The following is a 24,106-nucleotide window of genomic DNA, read 5'->3' as shown; positions in this document are numbered from 1 at the left end:
GCTGCACAATATACGGTACATATAGCTTAGCAAACACATTGCCCCGTCTTTTTAACAAGTTTCATGCTGCAAAAGCTGATATATCTCGAGCACGCCGCAAAGGTATACAGGATGTATGTGCTGCTTTTTAGATTTCACCGTGCCTTCTTTGTTCTTTATTTTTTTCGTTCCGTAAAGTGTTGACCTGTTTTCAATAACCAGAGACCCGCTTTTCTATTAATTGTATTTTTGTTGCTTTTTGTTATTTTTTGTGTTTGTTTCATTTCCTTGCCTTTTTTTTTCTATTTTTAATTCTGTGCTAGCTGTTTTCTTTTTTTTTTTTTTTTTTTTTTTTTTTTTGACAGCCTTGTTTGCATTTCGAGATGTTACTTGTGAAAGAAATTTGAATGTTGCTTGGTGCCCTGCAATGTAGGAGGCGAGGGGCATGTCAAGCCAAAATATCTGGCTTTATTCCTTCGACCCTCACCGTGTATACATGGGAAATAAATAAAATGAACTAAATTAAAAATAGAAATATAATATTAACTCTTGTAAACATCATGTGGACATCAGATATCTAGTGGTAGATGTTTACTGAATGTCCATTGAATAAGATGGTTTGCTGGGTTACCATACATTCTGGAAAGAAGGCCCTAAGCAAAGAAAAAATAAACAAGTCATCTTTCGTACGAGCTAGCGCTACTTACAAGTAAGAAATGTGCCAGAATCATGAAGAATTACAAACTTGGTTCTGTAAATAAACAAGCACTACAGGAGAAGAAAGCAATTGTGGCAAGTTAACATGCATTTAATTAAGATTACAGCAATGTCTAAATACACACAGGAAAAAGTATGGGAACATAAAGCAAAAAAGGTGGATAACTAATGCAAGCAATGTATGCCTAGGGACATAGTTCTACTTTTTTTCACTATGTATTAGTGCATGCCATAATTTTTTTTAATTATTCATGAGCATGTGACACAAGGATGAGAAATGTAGAAGTTCACAAATTATCTAAAACGCAAGATATGAGAATGCAGTGTACAAAGATTGTACACTGCACAATTAAACCTGGTTATAACCAAATTGTAAAATATACCTATAAATCGGCGCAACAAACACAAACACATGAATAGAAACGCACCACAGGTGCACACTACCAATTGTAATATGAAACTGAACATGCACTTCCTCTTCAACACTCAGTCACAACTTCGTACGCACACCTCTTCTTTGCCAAGCAAGGTGTCTGTCTTGGCAAAGAAGACGTGTGCAAAGGAGATGTACTTGGATGTAGAAGAGGAAGTAGTAGCTGAGTGTTGAAGAGGAAGCGCGTGTTCAGTTTCATATTACAGGTGTCTACCTTGGCAAAGAAGAGGTTTGCAAGGACAAAAAAAAATTTACTTGGGTGTAGAAGAGGAAGTTGCTGCAAGCGCCCTCGACATTTGAAACTTGTACATATGGTATGGGTACCAGGCCACAGCAATGTGACTTTAAATGAATATGCTGATAGTTTGGCTAAAGATTTTCTCAATGGCCCGTAGTATCTATCCTTCCGGCCACAGCGTACATCACCGCAGCAAGGTTTCGGAGAAACATTCTATTAAATATGAAAAATGTACATCTTTGAAGATCTGATCACTGCCTGCATCTAAAGTATTCTTGGAATAGAAAATTATATCATTCACGGCAACTTGAAGTTTCCCTAACAAGGTTGCGATGCCGTATCCCACCTTTAAATTTTTATCTTTACAGGTCTGGTTTGGCACTTTCTCCAGTCTGCGCATTTTGCGGTAAACAGGAATCATTAGATCACCTTTTATTGTTTTGCCGCCGCTTCACTATGTTGAGAAAACGGTTGATGGAAAGGTCATTGCAACAGCTTGGCCTTAAGTAGCCCGATATTGTTATCATTTGGCGCCACCATCCTTGGACACAGTCAAAGGTCTGTTTTCACCGCCATGCAAAATTTTTTACTGGAATCAAATCGTTTGCCTTGCTAAATATTTAAACATCACTTGTTATACAATAGCAGTGTCAATCTCCCGTGTGTGTTACCACTTTTCATTTTATATTTCATTTATTTCCCTTTTTGCTTCCTTTCCTCTACCCCTCAAATCACTTTTTTTCTTTTCTTTTTTCTTTATGCAAGTATACTTCAAAAATTTTCTTTGCTACCCAATTCTTGGCCGATCCCCCTCTGTGGGTATGTGCCATACGTTATTTGGTCAACAACAACAACAGCCACCCAACACTCCTCTGATATCGAAAAAAGGGGCGGGGGCAGATTCTGTGCGTTCACAAGCTTTTGCTGTCGTTCTCTTGCTTCCGGTGGCTTAGCGGGGTGACTGGTATTTGAAGCGACGCAGAGACTCGAAGTCGTGAGTCTGATTCTTCGCAGCGCACTGCAGGGATTGTACGTGCGTTTGCTTTTCTCATTATAATGAAAATTTGCATGAGTACTGACCGTATATACGGGGCCGCAGATATATTGAGTACCTGCGCATGAGTTATTTGCACACACGTGCAGTTTTGTAAGAAACTGTCGAGACAGAGCACGGCGCGTAAACGCTGACGTTTGGAATTAAGCTGTGATGGTTTGATTAGTGGAGTTATAACGTCCCAAAGCAACTCAGGCTATGAGAGACGCCGTAGATCGCACTTTAGATCGCACAGCACGCGGGCGCCTCTATACAAAAGCGGCCGCCGCGATCTTGGGCACAGAAGTCGAGCGCCCTAACCACTGCAACATTGCGGCGGATAATTAAGCTGATGTTGCTTAGGTTGTGACTGAAAACCCTATGGCCAGTCACAACCTAAGCAACATCAGCTTAATTATCCGCCGCAATGTTGCAGTGGTTAGGGCGCTCGACTTCTGTGCCCAAGATCGCGGCGGCCGCTTTTGTATAGAGGCGCCCGCGTGCTGTGCGATCTAAAGTGCGATCTACGGCGTCTCTCATAGCCTGAGTTGCTTTGGGACGTTATAACTCCACTAATCAAACCATCACAGCTTAATTCCAAACGTCAGCGTTTACGCGCCGTGCTCTGTCTCGACAGTTTCTTACAAAACTGCACGTGTGTGCAAATAACTCATGCGCAGGTACTCAATATATCTGCGGCCCCGTATATACGGTCAGTACTCATGCAAATTTTCATTATAATGAGAAAAGCAAACGCACGTACAATCCCTGCAGTGCGCTGCGAAGAATCAGACTCACGACTTCGAGTCTCTGCGTCGCTTCAAATACCAGTCACCCCGCTAAGCCACCGGAAGCAAGAGAACGACAGCAAAAGCTTGTGAACGCACAGAATCTGCCCCCGCCCCTTTTTTCGATATCAGAGGAGTGTTGGGTGGCTGTTGTTGTTGTTGACCAAATAACGTATGGCACATACCCACAGAGGGGGATCGGCCAAGAATTGGGTAGCAAAGAAAATTTTTGAAGTATACTTGCATAAAGAAAAAAGAAAAGAAAAAAAGTGATTTGAGGGGTAGAGGAAAGGAAGCAAAAAGGGAAATAAATGAAATATAAAATGAAAAGTGGTAACACACACGGGAGATTGACACTGCTATTGAATAACAAGTGATGTTTAAATATTTAAACATCACTTGTTATACATATGATGTTTAAATATTTAAACATCACTTGTTAAGCGAACGCGATGGTTAGATGGCATCCTCGAGGCACTGCAAATGAAGTTATGTGATGTTAGGAAGATAGTGAGAGACCGGAAAGCGTGGCGTGACATGGTCAATAGGGTCACGAAGAGTCGGACACGACTGAACGACTGAACTGAACTGACTGCTTAGGTTATGGTCAGCGTGGTACAAAAACGGCCTATTAATTGAGCCCTAGCTGTGCTCTGCCGTGCAGCGCATAGAAGCGGTCAAATTGTTAGCGCTCTCTCCGCTCCTGCTCAGGCCAAAGCAGCACATACCTCACTGCTAGGGAAGAAAAAAAAAAAGGAAAGAAGGTAGCTTTGCCGCGCTACGCTAGACACCGAACTGCGCTGTCTACGTTGGCTAGCCTGCCCGCCCCATTTTTCGCACTGCTAGGGGGTAGGGAGGGGGGGGGGGGGGGGGTGAAAAAGCGTGCGTGTTGCTAGCCCTGTATACATGGACTCGACAGAGTCGGGTCGAGTAAGGCTGTCGAGTAAAAAACCAGTTGTCGGGTTCATGTATACGCGGTCGGGTCGAGTAAAATAGGCGGCGAAGCGAGTCGAGTTAACTCGCCTGCAGGGGGTAGGTTAACTCGCTTGACCCGCTTGTTTAGAAGCATGTAGACGCTGTCGAGCCAAGCGTCGAGTTATGGGCAACTCTGGGATACAAAACTTCCGGTCATGTGATCAGCAATCTAAAATGGCGACCGCTATGAGTTCGCGTGCATCTTGGACCGATAATGAAATAGAGTCGTTTCTCGCTCTTATAAACGAGAGAAATGTTAGCGAAGCGCTAGACAGTAAAAGACAGCGCAACCAGACCGTCTTCAAGGAGTTAGAAGCGGAAATGGCAAGCCTCGGATTTTTTTGGACGTGGCAGCAGCTGAGGAACCTGTGGAAAAACTTGAAAAAGAGATTCACGGCCGTGAGTATACACAAGTCCTCAATCGAATTGCGATCTCATTACCGAATGATATGATGTTGCAGTAGCACATTATAATTTCGCAACAGGAGCGTCTCGAGCAAGAGAGAAGTGGCGCAGCACCATCTACGTGGAAATGGTATGGGCACATGAGCACGCTCCTGAGCCACAGGCCGATGGTGCAAGCACGAATATACGGCGTTGAGTCCGTCGAAGACGACGGAGACCACGGGGACAACTCGCAGCTGGGCAAGTATACTTCTTGACGCATGTGTTCTTACGCTTTTATCTTTCGATGCCGTGTAGCATGTCAATAGTGCCGAAGTCGCACATCGCAGCGTTGTTATGACGAAGTTCAGTCGTTCGTTTTCGCATTTGTAATATTTACGTTTCTAGCGGCAGTGTGTTGAGTGCCCAAAGCATGCTTGTAACAATGCTTGACAAATGGAGGGCGCATATGCGGTGGTGTCGACTGATTTTTTTTTTTTACCATGCTACTACTTGACAGACAGAAGTTACCAACCTGAACACTTCCATGACATTAAGGTTTATAATTGTCTCAGCCGGAATAATAATAATAATAATAATAATAATAATAATAATAATAATAATAATAATAATAATAATAATGTACTACTTGTGCTCTGCACCTTGCTCCGTCATGATTTTCTTTTCTCCCAGATGATGTGAATGTTTGTATTGAAGTACGCCACAGCAGCGAGAAACTGTATCAAGTTCATTTCAATTACATTCTGCAGCACAGCTCATCATAAAATACTCTTAAAAATTTATTTTGGCGCTTGTCTTTTTGTCTTAACGTCACTACTTCAATTTCTTCTTTAACAAATAGCCCACTTTGCTGTGCTCAGTTTTATTCCCTGCATCTAGTTATTCTCTGGGGTTTGGTCCCATAGCTGAGTACTGGAAAAATACACTTATGTACTTCAAATATATGTAGACAGTGTTGAAAAACTTATGTCTAAAAAAGGAAAGTTTATATTTCTTACTAGTCACACTCATGGGGCTGAAACTTGGAAACTAAGAAAGTAGCATAGCAACTGCTGGTGATTTGGAATGTGCAGAAAGGTGTCATTGAGTGACTTTCAAAGCAAGACATGAGTAATGAATGTTTGGAGGGTATGGCGTAGTAAGGTGAGTAAGTTTACTAGGAACATACCTTGCTAGTTGTGAAAAAAAAAGACAATTGAGGTTTGAAAGGCATCTTACAACCCTTAGATTGTAAGTTGTGCAAGCTGAGCCCTTTGGGAGGCCTGCAAACAGTCAAATAAATTTTGTTCTTTTGTTTTGCAGACATCAGTGACAGCGAGGCCAGAAATGAGGAGGATGGAGCTGATGGCCTTCAGGAGCATAGCGAACGTAAGCATTGGCAAACTGAATGTTATATCATAGGTCAGCTGCATGAGAAGGGTAAGGGGGCAGAATTGTCTACCTGGGAATAAATTACGCACCGATCACATAAAAAAAAAAAAAAAAAAAAAAAACGCAAAACGATTAATTAACCGTGCTCCTGTTGGTTGGTTTTGGCAAGTACACCAATAAGAGCGGGGGCCGACAGGTTTGTGACAGCTTTAATGTGATGTGATTGGTGCCTAATTCGCCCCCTTGGCACACACATAGCCTTGATCTCTCAAGGTATTAATCCTTTAACATACCTGTCACTGACTGGATGAAGCAGCTGCCCAGCTGCACTGCTAAGACCATTGGACCACCTTGAAGATGGTGGGGTACGCTTTATTGCCAAAATGGACCTAATGCGGCAACCCTGTTTTTGCCGCACAGTCTAGGACGCTGTAGATGAGGCTACAGTGTCAGTGGTCAGGAAGCCATGTTTATTCTTTAACAAGTGCTCCTAGCACCTGTTTAGGCCAGGTTTGTACAACTGCTGCTTCAACCTCTGTGACTGCTTGTGAATCTCTGAAGAGATCAGAATTATAATATTGTCTTTGCTTTATGGTTCCTTATAGTAATTATTGCAAAGCCCTATACCATTAAGGCACAATATTATTCTTTGATTGTGCTGAGGCTGGTTTTTGATCTGGTCTGCACATCTCCTGCTATGAAGTATTATCAACGATGGACCACCTCACAGAACCATGCCACTACATAGCATATGCTGATACCCATGGTGCCTTGAGAAGCCTTGAGGTATATTGAAGCAGTTTACTTTGTGCCATGCTGCCTTAAGTCAATGTGAGCATTGCATCTCTGAAGGTTATTCAGACAGGTGCACTGTAAAGAAGGCGTTTTTTGGTGTGCATTCATAGACATGCTTAAGTGACTGGTAGCTATTTCGGTACTACTTGTAGAGGCTTTTTCCAAAGGCTTTGGCTGCGCTACTTGCTGGTGAGCAGGCTGTGTGGTTTGGATTTATTTGTGCATTCTGCACGAACAGCCTATTCGTCATTTTGTTACTTTTCCACACAGCAATTGTCATTTTTAGAATGGCACCTTACAAGCATTGTTGTTGGTAGGCAACATATCAAAATACCGTGGCCAAACAGCTTTTCTGTGCAAAAATGCAAGTGGATGCAAGCTCTGAAGGAATTCACTATGAAAACGAGGCTGTTCTGAGTAATAAATGGGCAGGAAACCATGTGAGACATTGAATGTCGTTCAGGAAGGTTCTTGGATTTGGTATCGTAAGAAAACAGGAATCGAATTGTTTCCTCATTTTAGCCCACTGTGCATCCTTAAAGAACCTCAGGTGATTCAAATTAATCCAGAACCTTCTGCTATGGCATCTGTCGGCGCACATTTTTTGCTTTGGGATATGAAGCCCAAACACCATATCATTCCACAGCTACTATATGCTTTCCTGCCTTCCCTTTATGGAATATTAAGTCATGATTCAACTCTGCAGTCATATTTTGCCCAAGACAGACTTAATGCTCTCACAGTTTTCAGTACTCTGCTGCTTATTATTCACTCCTCTTTCCTTGCCAAGGTGCATGATATAGCTGAAGTTTTCTTCATGTTGAATTGTAGCCTCACGATTAAGCTTTGCATGTTTAAGTCCTCAGTCCTGTCCTAGAGCTCTTCCCGAGACATTTAGCAGTGCAGCTTCTTGAGCAAATCCGAAGGGTTCAGAAGTCAACTGTAAATTTTTACCTCTAGCTCTTCCCAGTGAAATGCACAGATTACTGGGAGGCTTAGCGTGGAACAGACAAGTAATCATGTCTTACCAACTAGCCCAGAACTCTACTTTGCTCAAGTGCACAGAATACTGCTTTTAAACATGCAGTTAATAGCATTGAAGAGGTGTGCGTCAACTTGCCCAGTACCTTTTCCGATAGGTCTTTTTCTGTCGTCATGCAGTATTGCTCACCTTGATTTTCAATTCTCTCAACACTCATTCTTTATTTCTTTCCGGTGGAGAATCCTGTTGGCACTGGGATTTAAACCATGGGCCTCCTGCACACGAGGCGGATGCTCTCCTGCACATGAGGCGGATGCTCTACCACCACAGTATCCATTGAACTGGCCACTGTAGTGGCCACTGTTCTGAGCCCTGAACGTCTGGTGACGTTGCTGATGCTCAGCTATATTACAGCATTAATAAGAGAATGAGTGTAGCAAACAAGTTTTATTCAAGACAGGCAGACATTCAGACACAGCATAAAACTATTATATACCTGTGCTATCAGCAAATGGTGTCAGTATAAACTGATATTATTTGCTGTTTTAGGTGTGGCTGTTTGCAAAATACCGTAGTCTTGTACTGCCAGGAATGTTCAGGCAGTTAAAACTGAAATTCACTGCTGCCAATGTTTGAAGAAAAATATTTTATATACCTATTGCTGAAGAGGCCAGAAATAAACCATAAATATTACACTTTGATATTTTGGTAACTTTAATTCTCTCATTAAACTGTCTAACTTTTTTTGCCACTAGATATTCTGAGAGTAAAGGGTGAGTATGTGCCTACAGTCTTTCTTTTTTTTAACCCTAATACAAATCTGTGTTTACTGGTTATATTTACCATGTGTAAAGCTGTGTGTGCCTTTCCACACCTTACATTGCCATGCACGAAGTATTACCAGTGAACAGGCGACATAGCAAAAAAGGCGACATTGTCTCATTTGTTAATTCTAGTGCCTTTCTACACCATGTCTTCTGTCATCCAAAACCACAGCTTTCTGGAAAGTCTTGTCAAGTTGTCATTACGACAACTTTTTCTGCTGTGCTCCCACATCCTATGTGCACATTGGGTGTAAATAAAACACTATTATTATTATTATTATTATTATTATTATTATTATTATTATTATTCCTCGTCAATTTACTGCACATGGTTAAAGTATAGCATAGCGAGTATGAAAAGCAAAATTCTGGGATTTCAGAAGACCTGCCTTTTTTTTTGCACTGCCATTCTTTACTTTTGAGCAATGCTTCACCATATGTAAATATTTTTCTTTTTTTGTAGCGAGTACCTCAAGCAGATCGCCTCCGCAGAAGCGACGCCGCACGGCAGAGGCCAAATTCGAAAAGGTTCTGCAGAGCATGCAGCACAGAAATCAACAGTTTTTGACAAGCCAGGCTGATCTGCAGTTTCAGAGGCAGAAAGAACTGCTGGAAGTTGAAAAAGCACACACTCAAGATCTGCTGCAAGGTGTGTCCAACACCTTTCTACAGGGTACGCAAGCCTTAATGGCACAGTTTTTTTCACAACAGGCAACACTATTAGCAACAGCACTGCAACATCCACCCAGCTTCCCACATTTTGTATCACCACAACATTTTCAGAACGTTACAACACAGCACCAACAACAAACAAATCATACACCAACTTCTAATGCCACGACCAGCCAACACACCAAAAACACTTAAGAATGAGATGCATCACATTATCACATTCTTGACTGAACTGAACAGCTGAACTGAAATAACTGAAATAACTGAACAGCTGAATCTGCTAGGCCAAGCTCAAGGTTGAGCAGCAGCGCTGCAGTCCCCAGCACTGACTTTTGCTTTACCTTCCGGTTAAAACTGTAAACTGTCTCATGTAAGCTTTTGTCCTTGCTCAGCTTCAAAGGCAAGAAATTGCACATCACACTTGCTATTTGCTTTCTTGTATAAAGAAGGAGAGCAAGAGTGAAGGCCTAAGTCAGCCAGGTTACACTTGTAGCAAGGGATCAAGGACCAGCGCTGGGGAGCGCAGCAAATGGCTACTTGGCTTAGAACTTGTTTCAGCGGGAAACGCAGCTGCTCAGTTGCGTTTGTCACAGATGAGACCATGATGTGCAATATAAATATACAGAACTGAAGTGCAATATGGTCAGAATTTAAATTTGAGCGCGGCCCCCCATCCTCCAGCTTCTTTCGGCAGCAAACATAGCTGCTCAGTTACTTTTGGCAAAGGTGGCAATGATGTGCAATATAAATATAACAAGTGCAATATAGTCAGAATTTAAATTTGTTACACATTAACGAGATAAAAGCCAGTTTCATTTATTTTCAACCCTACAGTTAACCTACTTCCAGAAACTGCCTCATAGTGTCCTACATATTTTTCATTGTACTTATTGTGTTTTCTCAGTATCGTTCCCGACTAAAGAGTGATTTCTAACCTGCCCATTTCATTTCCACCTACCATTACATTTCAAATTAGCATACTGACGTACATATTTTCTGGTAATTATATTGTGGTCTTTATATCATTCCTTGCTTCATATTTAGTCTTCATGACACTCATTTGTGATGTCTTATTAGTACCTGATGTTATGTCTTATTAGTACCCAAGACCAAGTTGCTTTCAACATCTCAGTTCCTAATTTGTTGACATTGACTGTTTATATGATCTTGCATTTTATGACACCTTCTTTTTGGTTGGTGTCTCTTTAGTGAACTATATTTATGCATGCTTCTTTTTATTGCCTAACCAGACTGGTGCACAACTGTGATGTGATGTGTTGATTTTGCCTGGCTGTTTCCTTTTTTTATTTTCTCGAAACCCCATTCAAAGTTCTGTATGTGGTTATTGAGATAAATTTCAATAAAGAAGAAAACTTCCATTTGAAAATTTGCTGGATTATGTATTCCTTGTTGAATGCATGCATGACAGGGCTCTTCAAGATACATAAAAAAATGCTGGCACTATTAGTAAGTTGTTCTGCCTCAAAAAGGTAATAACACTTTAATATGAGATAGGTGATGTATTGCATGTTACAAAAAGAAAAATGGCTTTTAGTGCAAAAGATGATAAAACACTGACACAGAGCAGGTGCTAACTGCCGAGTGGAGTTTGCAAGGCATACCCTGTGTGATGCCTGAGCATTAAAGCATACAAGTCGTGCCTTGAGGTATTAGGCAGCATGCAAATCTAATTGGTAGCTCACACCTACCCTTTCTTGTTGTGCTCATCATTCCAGCCTTTTGCACACGCACACACACACACAAAAAACGATTTTCTTGGAATTCAAGAAAGGCTGCTGGTGCGAATCGGGAAATTTCGAGCGAGGTAGTTGCTAAGGCAGTCCCTTATTTCTGATTGCTGTGTGTTTGCATAAGGCCTGCTGACGGGCTGTGGGAAATCTTCTGTTTCAGTTGACGAAACAATGGCACCCCAGGACTCTTCATACGACTCTGAGTGCTGTTCACAAAAGTTGTGTAGCACACAAGCTGTGAGGGCAATGGTAGGCACAAACTTGTAACTTATGTCTGTGCGCTTTAGCAAAACACGCCAACGCCCCTTTAACCTCCCAAATGCCTGTTCCACAACATTCCTGCCAGCGCTGTGGTACACATTGAAAGACTCCGCTTCTTTTGACAGCCTGCCTGTATAGCCTTTCAAGATCCAGGGCAAGGACGGGTATGCAGGGTCGGCAAGAAGCATGAAGGGAAGAAGTTTCCCCTCAAAGAGACGGTTGCCCTTTGGCATCAGTTGATCACTGCTCTTGTAGAGTTTTGCCATTTTAAGCGCCGTGGAGTCATGAGCGCTGCCTGGCGCAAGGCATGAAATGCAGCGAAACCTGAGGTCACAAAAATAGGGTACAATTAGAGGCAAAGACGCTGTTGAAGGCTATCATTTGCACCATCTTATTAGGTGATGGAGCACTGCTGCAAAGTCAAAATATTCAGTTCGTATCACTGTCAGTGGCACAACAGGAAAGCAAAACTAGCATGCAAAGTAATGTCACAAAAGGAAGAAGTTGAGAAACGTCCTGAAAAAAGAAAACAGTCTCCAAACTATTCTAATTTAACAGAACTAGTACACGCGCAAGATGGTGCATAGCTTTTGAAAGGTAGAATGGCACAAAAAAGACAAAGCCAGGAGTCCTGTGTCTTTCTTGACTTTCCAGGTGTCTTTTTAGTGCTATTATGCCTTTCAAAACAATGCTAGGTTGCATTTGATAAATTTGGTGGTATCAGTGGCATATTTCCAGTGGTCTTACAATATATCAGCATCATGATGTGCACACATTGGTGCAGCTGTTTTTTTTTTTTTTTCTTTTAGCTGTGTTCGATGGAGACTAATACTGTCAACCTTACTGTACTGCAACCTTCCATGTAATTGCACATGTTCCAAAGAAGTATTGAGGCAGTTGCTATTATATACACTTAATAGTCATAGAGCTAAGACAGATGATGCAAACGGCAAGCCATACAAGCTCCTTTCTACATCTGTTTGTGCTTTACTTGACCTAAGTGCAAATTATAAATACACATTTATCAAGATTTTTGCTATTTCAATAAAAAAAAAAAAACGGGTATAAAAGTAGTTGACCAGCGGAGCAATGCAGGAAATCTGCAGAATTCGCAGTTTTTAAAGGAAACACTGTCAGTAATGGATGTCCCAAAGTTTAAATGAAATACGATACATTCGTTATCATTATAGTTAATCACAATAATCATACTTTGTGAGGGTTGCTATCAAACAATGTTTTGTTTGAAAATTCACTGTGGCTCTTTTTGTACATCAACATGACCGCTAAATACCTAGCTTGGAAGAGTACCAATTGCACAAAGCAAAACCAGCATGATTTGATATTTTCCACAAGCTTTGAGTCAATATTAATTGTGTGCTACCAGCAAGCAAGCTTTTACTCCCAGTAATGAATGAAGAAATGCACTTACATGCCACGGTCGTCCACAACTGCCTGCATGTTGTATGACGCCCACATTTTACGATTGATAAAATCTCTGTAGCCTTTTTTAGGAGCAGTGATTGGTATGTGGGTGCCATCGATGGCACCACATATCTGTGGGATGTGGCACTTTTCGCTAAAATTTCTAGATATTACTGCAGCCTCTTCGCTTGTAGGCATGTAGATGTATTGTTTGGCGAGATGCCTTTTTACAGTGCTGCAGAAAAGATATACGAATTTTTGTACAGTGCTTTTGTGGACTCCAAACTGGTTTGCCACTACCCTGTACTCGCAGCAGCTAGCCAGTTTGTACAGGGCAATGGCAATCCGCTTGTCAACAGGCACTGGCTCTCGAACAAAATTACTCTCCGGAGACATGAATGGAGCAAGGGCGGCAACCAATTCACAAAAATTTGCCCTTGACATTCTGAAATTTTGCTTCCATTCACTGTCATCAAAGTTATTGCATACAATGTTATCCCACCAATCACTGCTCCTTTTTTTGGTCCATGCTCGGCGTTTTGGTGATGGTGACATCGTTTCCAGTCCTGAAAGATGCATGGTGTTACCAGTTTAGCACAGTTTTTACTACCCTTTTCCAAATATGCTGAAAACGGACTTTAGTGCGCGGCATCACAGTCATAATCCTAAATTAGTGGTCCAAAGTGTTGCTAGAGCAGTACGCCTAGTTGTGTCGCCATGCCACAGAAGGTACTGATCAGGAGAAGAATATTGCTTCATTTTGAGTATAATAGAAGCATTTGTCAAAGAGCAGTAATATATACTGAATGCGTGTGACGAAGCTCCATAAAATAAAAACGCGATATTCGCTGATGCAAGGCGAAGCCCGGCATATGTCCGCCTTGCGCGTACGCGCGGGGTTCGACGTGCCACCGAGAAATGTTTGCAAGGTTTTGGTCCCTCACGCATAGATTAAGGTACAGCTGAGGCGACCAAAGACCTCTTTCCAGGAATTTCACCCGAGAAAAGCCGAGCACCAAGCCGAGCAAAACCTTGTGAATTCGTTAAAGAGAAAAGAAACTGTGTGAAATTGGCGGTACTGAGATAAACACAGGACCTCGAGATTGCGATGCGAACGCTCTGATCGTTAGTCCACCGCATAGCACTGTTAAATAGTAGTAAATAAAATACAGGAGAGTGGATTCCCGCAGTGCGATGCGCGCGCTGGTTCTTTTCTTTTCTTTTTTTTTTTTTTTGTCTGCTCCTACTGCTCAAACGCATAGCTACCAGTATTGGTGAACATATGTAGCTTGATCCTTTCGGCACACCGCATAAACCGCTCTATAACAGTCTCTGCACACGAAGATTAAAAACAGACATAGAAAAATGGTTACTATACCATGCAAAACGGCGACTTCATGGTCGGACCAACCGGCGGTGAGTGAGGCTCGGCTATGCGACGTGATGGTTCGTATATGTTGACAACGAGCCCGGTGCCGAAACATCACGACAGATATAAGGATGTTATACACACTTATCCACGACACCAAGATCGTCATAAAATAAAGTTGGTGAAGGGACAGGAAAATGATTAAGATCGAAGCAGACGACGCAGCCATCGCGAAAGCGCGGGAAACGGTCAGAAAAGCGAACCGGAAGTGCCGGAAGCTTGCGCGGTAACTACTTGTCCCGACGCTAGGGGCCGCTGCGATACTTACTCGCTAGGAAGCGAGATCATGTAGACACCTACAGGGTCGAGTAAGTGGTGACGTCACTTACTCGACGCTTACCCGACCCTGTACTGTCGAGTCCATGTATACAGGGCTGCTGTGTGCTTTCCTCGCAGAACGGCTAGACGCTTCCCCTCCTCCAGCTCGAAGCCGCTCCTCCTTCGAAGCATTCGAAGCTAGATTCACTGGAAAAATATTTGAAGCCGCTCCGAAGCGCCTCCTTTCATGCTTCCCGCGCACTTGAGGGACATCTTGCGGCCACCCTCCCACTACCTCCAGTGTAATAATAATAATAATAAATAAAAAAACCGATAGGACGCTCAAGATTGACGCAAACCCAGTCACTTTTGTGTCACGTGATTGCGCGCCCAGGACCATAGAGGCTATGCCAGGACCCTACCATTCGCGCATGCGCGCGCCGTAGCATACCGTAGCAGACGACGTCTGTGCGGCAGACGACGCCGTCCGCGTGTTTTCAATTATTTAACCAGACGAAAACATAAAGGCGCAAATATTAAAATAAAAAGTAACGATTAAAGGGATATTAGGCTCCCATTCGATATTTAAACGACTTTAAATGAAGTTTAAATCTTTTCTGGAAGCTATGTTGACAGATGCATTAGCAGAAGAAGCGCTTATACACGTCTGCTGGGAGCTGCCGCTCGCTGCTTTAGAGGAGGCGGTGGCATGTGCATGCGCATGACTGCTGTGTGCCGTTATTGGTTGTGCCCTCGTTTATTCCTGAAGCCGCGGAAACACATATCAAAGGCAAGTGTCGTTTCCCAATTTTAGACTCATATTTCTTGCTTCTACGGCACTGCGCCACGCTAGCCGAACCGCGCTGCGAGTTGCTTGCGGCAGAGCGCAGGGAGTAATCCCCGACAGCGCTGTGAGCCTTTGCGAATACATGTGAGCCTGTGTGAATACCATAGAGAAAGAGATTGGTATCTTTCTCTATGTGAATACATCGAACAGGCAGGCGTCCCGCCTGTTTCACCTCACCAGATAGTGCGCGCTGCGACCGAACGCTCCGCGTGTGCTATTCCGGATGATAACGGCTGATCGCCTCACGTCGGCCGTCAATTTTGTACTGTGTGCCGCGCGCGTTCGTTGTAACAGTGACATGGACACAGCATGCGCGCGGATCGTGCCTCTGCACTTGGAGCTATTGCGGAGGCCCGCCCGATGTGCCAAGTGCTCAGTGACCTATGACATCTGCGGACGGGCCTCTAGCAAACTACTATACATATATATGTTTCTTTTTTTACCTGCCCTGTCCTTTTTCCCTATCGCTCACCTCTTTGACTTCGTCTACCGCTTCCTCACTATCCTTTTATTTCCGCCACCCCATTTGAGGTGCTTCAGATATCAGATATTCCTTTTGAATATATAACAAAGATAACCACATTCTACTACTATTCCTTGCTATGCCAAAAATTAAGCACAAATTCCTGGCCAGTTCTTGCTGGCAGAACAGCAGCATAAAAGTCATTTTCACTTCTGCGAGAATGCGAAGGGGCAGCGCAGGCCCACAGCGGGGGTACTAGTCGACTCGAAAGCACGGGTGGTCATGCATCACCAAGTTGCGCGTGATGTTGTCGGGCACTCAGAGCAAACATGTAGTGCACGGCCCGCTGTTGGTTCGGAAAAAATGGGCACCCTGTCCTCGAACACAATGAGAGATGAAGACGAGGCCTCATGTGATCACGAAAGCGTCTTCCGAATCTGGCTGTGATGAAGAGGCTTTCGATCTCAGCACATTCTGGGCTTAGTAGTGATTCCGAGAGCGACATTGAAGTCGACGTCAGAGGTGGTTTGCGTAAGTGGATATTACGTGAAAACATTTCACAAAAGGCAGCAACATCACTGCGGAAGGTTCTCAGCAAGCGCTTCGGCTATTTTCCTTGGGACTCTCGAAGCTTGCCAAAAACACCAAGAGAACCGCATTTAGCGAAGATATTGCCCTAATCTCGCCAGAGAAGTACTGCAACTTTGGACTTTCGTGTTTAGTCTTTGGTACTTTCAAATTGCGCGCCAATCCCTTCCTATGCCCTTTTTTGGCTCGACTGCAGGTTGCGCTAAGTCACCATAATTGACTGATTTAATTAACTATTTTTGTATTTGATACATTCAAATATGGCGCCAAGCCTTTGGCTACGACACCATTATCGCCTTTTACATTTTCGCCCCTAATTAAATACCTAATTAGCTTATTGACCTAATTATTTCTTCGGACACGTTACGTCCCTCTCTATCGATTGACACTACTCATAACCTTTACCACTTCACTTCACTTTAATACCTTAAATACCTTCATTACATAAGGGGTGGGGCGCACAGAAATGAAAAACAGTATAGGTAACATATATGTGTAAGTAAGTTATACAAATACAAGATTTTCACTGCGCAAGTACACGTGTGATTTGATCAAGAAATAAAGATGGACATGTGATAGCAGCAAGTTCTCGGGGAAGGCCGTTCCAGTCGTTGGCAGTCCGGGGGAAGAATGATGAAGAAAATGTAGTGGTGCGGGCGCGAGGTCGGGACACTAATTGCTGCTGATGACCGGTGCGGAGGGAGATACGTGGTGGGGGTGCGCAGATGTAAGGTTCCTGTCGTAGCTCGGAGTAAAAAAACTTGTGAAACAAACATAAACCAGCAATGTAGCGACGATGAGCAAGGGTAGATAGGTTGGACTGTGATTTTAAGGATGATATGCTGATATCAAAAGAATACGATGAATTAATGAATCTAGTTGCTCGGTTTTGAACTGCTTCAATTGAATTACGCAGATATGCTTGTTTCGGAGACCAGATGGGAGATGCGTATTCTAATTTTGATCTAACTAGTGATTTGTATGCGAGGAGCTTGACATGCTGAGGTGCAGAGCGTAGGTGACGCTTTAAAAATCCTAGTGATCTGTTAGCGGATGATAATTACCCACAACTGCTGCGAACTTTTATATTTTTGCTTGTAATTAATTACCTAATTAACTTATTGGCTTAATTACCTTCACAAAAAAAAACCTAGGGGCCCTTTATTCAAGCTTCCAGTGGCGGCCTTGTGGAATGTACTCGCGAAAAGTTTACAAGAGTGCCTAGAATATACCACACACACACACACACACACACACACACACACTATTCACATTTGAGTTGTAGATCGAGTGGCGTTGGGGCCGCTATGTACGCACGGCAAACCTACAACAGATGAAAACTGAAAAATGAAATCGAGAAAGAAGTCATCGACAAAAAATTCGACATATACGTGAACTTTTATTAAATAGAAAAAATAAGCGGAATTAAATGAGACAGGCAGTTCCTTGCCTCGATGGCTTCAAACGTGTAGCTTATCTACCGCGCCGTCGTCATGCTTCCATCCCATGGCTCGCAGTTCGATCACTTCGAGGATCTTCGTTCGCTGAAGATTACTAAGCCTATCGTCCTGGCATGCGTCGCGCAGTCGTCTCTGGGCACGTCATCCTGGAACATCAGGGCGAACACACTTGAACACCGAGGCGCAACTGATTGCGTCGGGCCACATGTGTCCGCAGCACATGCCGGCCTCGAAATATGAAAAACAAACAGTATAGTACAGTAATGTAACCTCGTGAAGTGGTGTAAGAGACGAACGGTCCTTATGTGAATGAACCCGTACTGATTTCGATACTTAAGTGTACACACCTTGGGCGCAACGAGGCAGTTCGTCTCCTCCTCCTTGGCGAGGTAAACTACTTGACCTTCCCCAGCGGCTTGCCAATCAAAAATTATCCATCCTCCAAATTTTGACATCTTCGTCAGTGCTGCTATAAAAAAGCATAAAATGAATGATTTAGCAAAACGCAGAAAGCAAAACAAAAACGCTGCCTTTCTGATCTTCATCGTTGGATTGTTCGCACAACGCATCGCTTTTTCTGCGCTCATCATTCGATGCGAACACTTTTGGATGAGAGGGATTTCATACACGCAAGCATCAGGAGTGCATATAACGTGTGAGATCACACGATACGTACGAGAAGGCGTGATAGCGGGGCGCCTGTAGGTCCTGGGTTTACTTGCCATCGCAAGGAAGTGCAGCAGCCTTCGGGATGTTGTACGATGAGTATAGGGAGGGATGCTTATCGGTGTTAATGTGTGTGGCGTGCTGGCCTCAGCCTGCACACGACAGATGAGGTCCCTGCTGGCCATCCCGGTCCTGGTAACGAAAGCCTGAATGGTCGTGGACTTGGTGTACTGGACGTTCACGAACGCTTCTACAGGCCAGAGCGCACATTGGGAAATTGATGCCGCCCCCCCCCCCCCCCCCAAAAAAAAAAAAAAAAAAAAGCCATGGCCGCGCGTTCGAGCAACGTCAGCGTCAACTTAGCTAGTGGTGCCACCACTACGCAGGATACATCAAATCATCCACAGCTTAAAATACACGTAATGCATCTGAATGTGAAGATTATTGATGGGAACATTATTTTTTGGTTTCTGAAATTAAAATAAATTTTAATGATGCTTGTATTCTCGCGGTGATTGTTCTTTTTAAAAACGCGTGAAGCTGCTCATACTCGCGCGATATAATTAAGTTATAAGGAGGTTGGACTAGTCGCCTGTCAAGCCGACCAGCCTTGTTGATCTTATAATGTTTCGATTAATTTTGCTTCGTTCTATTGGTTACTTTTTCATCGCATATATGGTTTCACGTTTGAAGTGTAATTAGAACTTGCACTTCTACAATGTGTATCATTTATTTGTAAAGCTTTATACTTTTTTTTTTTTTTTTTACTTTTACAAAGTCTCCTTCGCACGAGCTCGTCTGGACTGTTCAGAAACGCCACCTTTGTCCTCGATGTCAAGAATACTGTAAAGTAGCGGCTTCGTGAATAATGTCGCATACATATATAAAAGTACCTAGGCTTCGTTGCACTGTGAGCTGTTTTACGTCAAATACCATCGAGCGCACTGGTAGTGCATGGGGATCACTTTTTTCCCGGTCTGTCGTAAATTGTGCATAAACCACATTTCAAAAAGATTTATTGCTCTTCCCATAAAACGAAGTCACAAAGCAGGCCGCCAGCCGCTTTCCGTCTCCCTCTTTGTTTCCGGAACTCACGGCTCGCGCTGCCAAACAGGAAATTTTTTCGGTCAACGCTGTGCTTGATGACGTCAGAGGTGTGTTAAAGCGTCGACAGACGACGGTGACAAAGCAACAGCCCTACTCGGTGGATTCACCGTATTGTAGTTTAGCTCCTTGCAGCAATGGGTATAATATCTGTATTGTGTTGTAATTGGGTGCACGAATTATTCAACCGAAAAACAGCACAGTGATTACCACCAATTTCCTAAGGATGAGGAGCTTCGCGACAAATTGAATCTTGCGATCCGACGCCCCAACTCGTCGCCGAATCTATGTAACGCATCTGTGCTCAGAACAGATCACTTGGTACTGCTACCAACACAGGATGCTTGTGATGGAGGAGATTGGCCTCGCGAGTATCAGGTGATGGTAGAAATCGGATACTGTTCCGATATTGTTAGACGATCGTTGGCCGTTAATTTAGTGTCCTAGTTTTTAATTTGCTGCTTTAATTATGTATATGTGCTCTTTCCGTACTTTAAAATTTTCATGTTATACATGTTTATGTTCGCCTTGATAGCACACGTCTTGTTGCTCTGCCTTTACTGGGCCTCGGGCATCTCTCAAGATATATTGTAGCTTTTCGCCCGAGGCCCATTTCCTGTATATCACTGGAAACAAATTTTCAATTCAATTAAAATCTCTTCGCCCGCGACACAAGCTAAACCGCCTGCCGCAATCTGTGCAGACACGCCGGAGTTTTTTCCGCCACCGACGCTTGGAAAAGAAATGTAAAAAAAAAAAAAAAAAAAAAAAAAAAAAAAAAAAAAAAAAAAGAACCCTGAGGATCGCAGACCTGCAACGAGTTTCTAGTATGAGTGATATCTCCGATAGAAGCAAATCTCAGCTCGCAGCCTCGCTCACGCCGTGTAGCAGCTGTCGGTATGGCACAGCTCATCTGATCTCGTACTCGAACTCCGCTGCTAACGGGTGACCGATATTGCAGCTTCTTTTACTGTGAGAGTTGAGTTCAGAGTGAGGCAGGTCCGCGAATACACTATATTTACTATGTATCGCTTCTCAATCCCAAAGCACAGTCCGGTGCGGTTTCGATGTGAAACAGTTTAGACCTCGACGACTAGCCTCTGAAGTGAGTCGGGTTCAGGGGACGAGCTTCACCGCAGCGGGCTCAGGAGGCGACGATGCATCGAGGCAGAAGACAGCCAGGGAGGAGAGGCAAAAAGTAACGTTTATATACACTTTCTACATACTGAAGAAGGTACAAGTCATGAGAGGAAAACGGAGCTATCTGTCCAAACAAAATCCGTCAAATAAATATGGTTTGTTATCCCCAGTTCCCTAGCTGGGGAAACAAAGTTCATCGATACTATCCAATCAGTGGGGGCAAGGGATCACTCGAGGTGCCGCCCACTGCCGAGGGTGCACCTCCTTGCACATCTTCCGGTGGTGAGGGCAAATCTGATGTCGATGACGATTTTGTGCGGGCGATGGAGTTTCGGTACCAGGGCAAAATGGTCCGAGAAGTCGCCTATTGACGGTGGTCATTCACCCCGCGAAATTCCAAGGGGGTCACCTGCTCGCCTCGAGAATTCGGCGAGCGGGGTCAATGCTGCTCGGCGCCGCGCCTCGTGCCCATTAAGCACAAGAATAGGTGCCCTGTTGTCGCCGTCGTGGCGCCACGGGGATTAAGGCTCGAAGGGCAGCTGGTCTCTATCCTGAAGGAGGAGGGGGGGGGGGGGGGGGGGGCGGGAAGGGTTGGTAGTCGCAGCCGGAAACACCTGCCGTCGCCGCCGCTTCGCTGCTTTTGGCGGCGGTCGCTCGCCGACGTCCGCTAAGTACGCCTCCATTGTCTGCTGCTGGAGTCTGCGCATACCTCGGCCGGAACTCCGGTCACAACAGAACGCCTCCATTGTCAGCTGCTGGAGTGCGCATACCTCGGCCAGAACTCCGGTCACAACACCTCATTCTCACCGCCGGTGCTCCTCTCCGTCGCGGCGGCAGCGGCGGGGGACACTGCACGACGGATAGAGCGGCGCGATGTTCAAACAGACAGGGGCGCCAGACGCTGTCAAAACATGCAACCGCTGGAGGGCCCGCAGATTACCAATTCGGAACAGTGAGAAGCCGCATTGCTTAGCTCTGATCCAGGCCGGCAACACGCCATCACGGCCTGGCCCAAGGAGGTCGTCGAGCGCCATCGAACGACGATCACCCCTGGGGCGACTTGAGGATAAGCGTCCTCCCACGAACAAAGAACACATCAATTTCTCCTCAAAAAAGTATTCGCCTCCTCCTTCTGTCAAACCTATTCGGGCGGGGCCACGCCGCTCCCACGTCAGAGCGCTTTTTTATTTTTCTCATAATCTATAATTTTCGATGATTTCTTTATAGGTTTGCAAACGTTCGTCCATCTCCTGGCAGTCGGGCGGCTCCGCGTTTGCCTGGAAGTAGAGATATCGGTCTAAATAATGGGCCGTCTTGTCGCCGGGGGCGGACGTGTGTGCTGGAACCCAAATTAGGGTGATTTTGCGATCAATTTCAGCTGCAGCTGATAGAATTCGGGCGGCTTCTTGCGAGACCCTGCCTTTTCCGATATTCCAGATAGCAGTTTTACTTTCGCTAAAGATTAATCTAGCCTTCGTTCCGACGCAAGCCAGCGCTGTTGCGACCTCTTCAGCCGTGTCTATGTTTCTGCTTCGGATGGTGGCGGAGACGACAGGTGCGCCGCTACCATCGACTACCGCGGCAACTGCCGCCCCCGATCGGCCGCTTGCAGCTTCTACGTATAGGCAACTTCCATTACTCTGAATTCTTTCGCTCTTTTAACCAGTGCTTCTGCTCTCTTTTCCCGTCTTTCCTTGTGGTATTCTGGGTGCAAGTTGCGGGGGAGATGACGGACAATGATGTCCTCGCGGCATTGTGGCAGTAGGGCAACCTTGTCGGCTGTACCCCTATCTGTTTTTCGACCCATCTATTCTAATATGGTTAGACCTGTGCTTGACCTACTTAATCTCTCATGTCGGGCGATTCTCACCGCTTCAGCAAATTCCGTCCAGCTATTATGCACTCTCATTTCTAGCAGGCGTTCCGTAGAGAAGGAGATGGGTAGACCCAACGCCCTCTTGACGCAAGGCCTGATGAGCGCGTCTATCTTATCTTTTTCATTGGTCCTGATATTGAGGAACGGTGTGGCATAGCATATTCGGCTTATTGTGTGCGCCTGCGTCAGTCTCAGGAGGATTCTTTCTCTCTTTGAGGCCTCTGCCTTTGAGTGCAATCCTCCTAAATATCCCTGTTACTTGCGTCGCGTAGGTAGTGAGTTTTTTTATCGTTCCGTCGTTATACCCGTCCTCTTGAATAAAACGTTCGAGGATTCTGATTTGCTGGACTTTTGATAAGGTTTTGCCGTCGACCTTAATTTCGATGTTAAAGTCACCCTTGCACCTAATTTATTTTGGGTTAAATATGAAAAGTTCGGATTTTTGCGGGGAGCACGCGAGACCCCTTTCGGCCGCGTAGGACACAACGGTGTCCGCCGCCACCTGTAAGCATTCCTCTATGCTGCCGTCGCTGCCGTTGTTCGTCTAGTTAATGTCTGATTAGTGCAAGTTAAACACCCCTTAACTAGTAAGTGATGGTTAGTGATAGTTACGATGAAATCCAAAATGCACGAGTTCCTATGGGCATCTGCAACGCCGGCGGAGCTTGGCGAGGGGGCTGCGCAGCTGGCCTTGGCTGTGACGTCACTCGGTCGCGGCATATAATGTCGTCTGCGTACATGCTGAACTTAAGATCTTTTATTACCTTAAGAGCTGCGGGAAGGCCTCTCATCACCACGTTAAAGAGGAAGGGGGAGAGCACCGAGCCTTGCGGCGTTCCTTTATTTCCCAGGTGGACAGTGGGAGATTCTAGGTTCTGCAACTTTATAGTTTCAACATCCTGTTTGTCAGGAAATCCATTACGTAATTAAATCTCCTCGTGCCGACTCCTAATTCCCGCAGTCCCGCGAGAATTGCCTGGTGTTTTACGTTGTCAAATGATTTTGTTAGATCTAGTGCTGGAATTACCTTCGCGTCTGAATTTCGAGTCAATGATGTCGTGTTGTAAACTGAGCATCACGTCCTGCGTGCACAGGCCCGGTCGGAACCCGACCATCTCGTGCGGCCACAGGTCGTTTTGCTCCATGAAATTTGTTAGCCTTGTTTGGATTACACGTTCCATAACCTTTCCAATGCATGATGTTACAGAAATGGGTCTGAAGTTTTCCAATTTCGGTGGTTTGTCAGGTTTTGGAATTAGCAAAACGTTTGCAGTTTTCCACTGCTGGGGAAGACGACCGCTACACCATATTCTTGCATGTAGTTGGTGAGTGCCGTTATGGAGGCCTCGTCTAGGTTTCTTAGCATTTTCTTTGTTATCCCATCGGGGCCGGGGACTGATCGCGTATTTAAGCTCAGGATTTCGGCTCTCACCTCCGCTTCCGAGATTGGCGCGTCGAGGGCCTCGTTCGGAGGGCCCGCGTATTGCGTAAGAGGGAGGGATGTTGTATCGCTGACATATGTATCTACTAGTTTAGTTATTGGTTCCGCGTCCATCCCCTCGAACGCGTGTCTTGCCTTTTCTATTGTTGTGTTCGATTGTGTTTTCGAACTGTCAGGATCAAGAAGAT

The 24,106-nt window shown here is 44.6% G+C and overlaps 2 protein-coding genes and 1 long non-coding RNA gene across 3 annotated transcripts in view; 1 reads left to right on the top strand and 2 right to left on the bottom strand.

Moving 5' to 3' along the window:
- The window catches only part of LOC146206202 (uncharacterized), a 542,419-nt gene that overhangs the window by 140,133 nt on the left and 378,180 nt on the right, over positions 1-24,106 (bottom strand). The window lies entirely within an intron of this gene.
- LOC146206216 (uncharacterized) lies at positions 4,155-6,022 on the top strand. The gene is made up of 3 exons (XM_084587001.1): positions 4,155-4,562; positions 4,649-4,808; positions 5,871-6,022. The coding sequence occupies exons 1-3, from the start codon at positions 4,287-4,289 to the stop codon at positions 6,017-6,019; spliced, it is 585 nt and encodes a 194-aa protein (XP_084443127.1). The 5' UTR covers positions 4,155-4,286; the 3' UTR covers positions 6,020-6,022.
- Positions 12,631-14,396, bottom strand: LOC146206215 (uncharacterized). The gene is made up of 2 exons (XM_084590832.1): positions 14,025-14,396; positions 12,631-13,212 (listed from the first exon to the last, which is right to left on the bottom strand). The coding sequence occupies exons 1-2, from the start codon at positions 14,242-14,244 to the stop codon at positions 12,650-12,652; spliced, it is 783 nt and encodes a 260-aa protein (XP_084446958.1). The 5' UTR covers positions 14,245-14,396; the 3' UTR covers positions 12,631-12,649.

This window comes from Amblyomma maculatum, chromosome 1, assembly GCF_055883805.1.
Source record: "Amblyomma maculatum isolate TAMU_Amacu chromosome 1, ASM5588380v1, whole genome shotgun sequence".
Classification (NCBI taxonomy): domain Eukaryota; kingdom Metazoa; phylum Arthropoda; class Arachnida; order Ixodida; family Ixodidae; genus Amblyomma; species Amblyomma maculatum.
The sequence above is the reverse complement of the archived record's forward strand: the minus strand, read 5'-3'. Positions and strand labels throughout refer to the sequence as shown.

Coding starts and splice junctions, on each gene's coding strand:
- LOC146206216 (XM_084587001.1), top strand. CDS start 4,287: ATGGGCAACTCTGGGATACAAAACTTCCGGTCATGTGATCAGCAATCT. Junction 4,563..4,648: donor TGAAAAAGAGATTCACGGCC/GTGAGTATACAC, acceptor ATTTCGCAACAG/GAGCGTCTCGAGCAAGAGAG. Junction 4,809..5,870: donor CGGGGACAACTCGCAGCTGG/GCAAGTATACTT, acceptor TTTGTTTTGCAG/ACATCAGTGACAGCGAGGCC.
- LOC146206215 (XM_084590832.1), bottom strand. CDS start 14,244: ATGGCTGCGTCGTCTGCTTCGATCTTAATCATTTTCCTGTCCCTTCAC. Junction 13,213..14,024: donor TGAAGTCGCCGTTTTGCATG/GTATAGTAACCA, acceptor TGCATCTTTCAG/GACTGGAAACGATGTCACCA.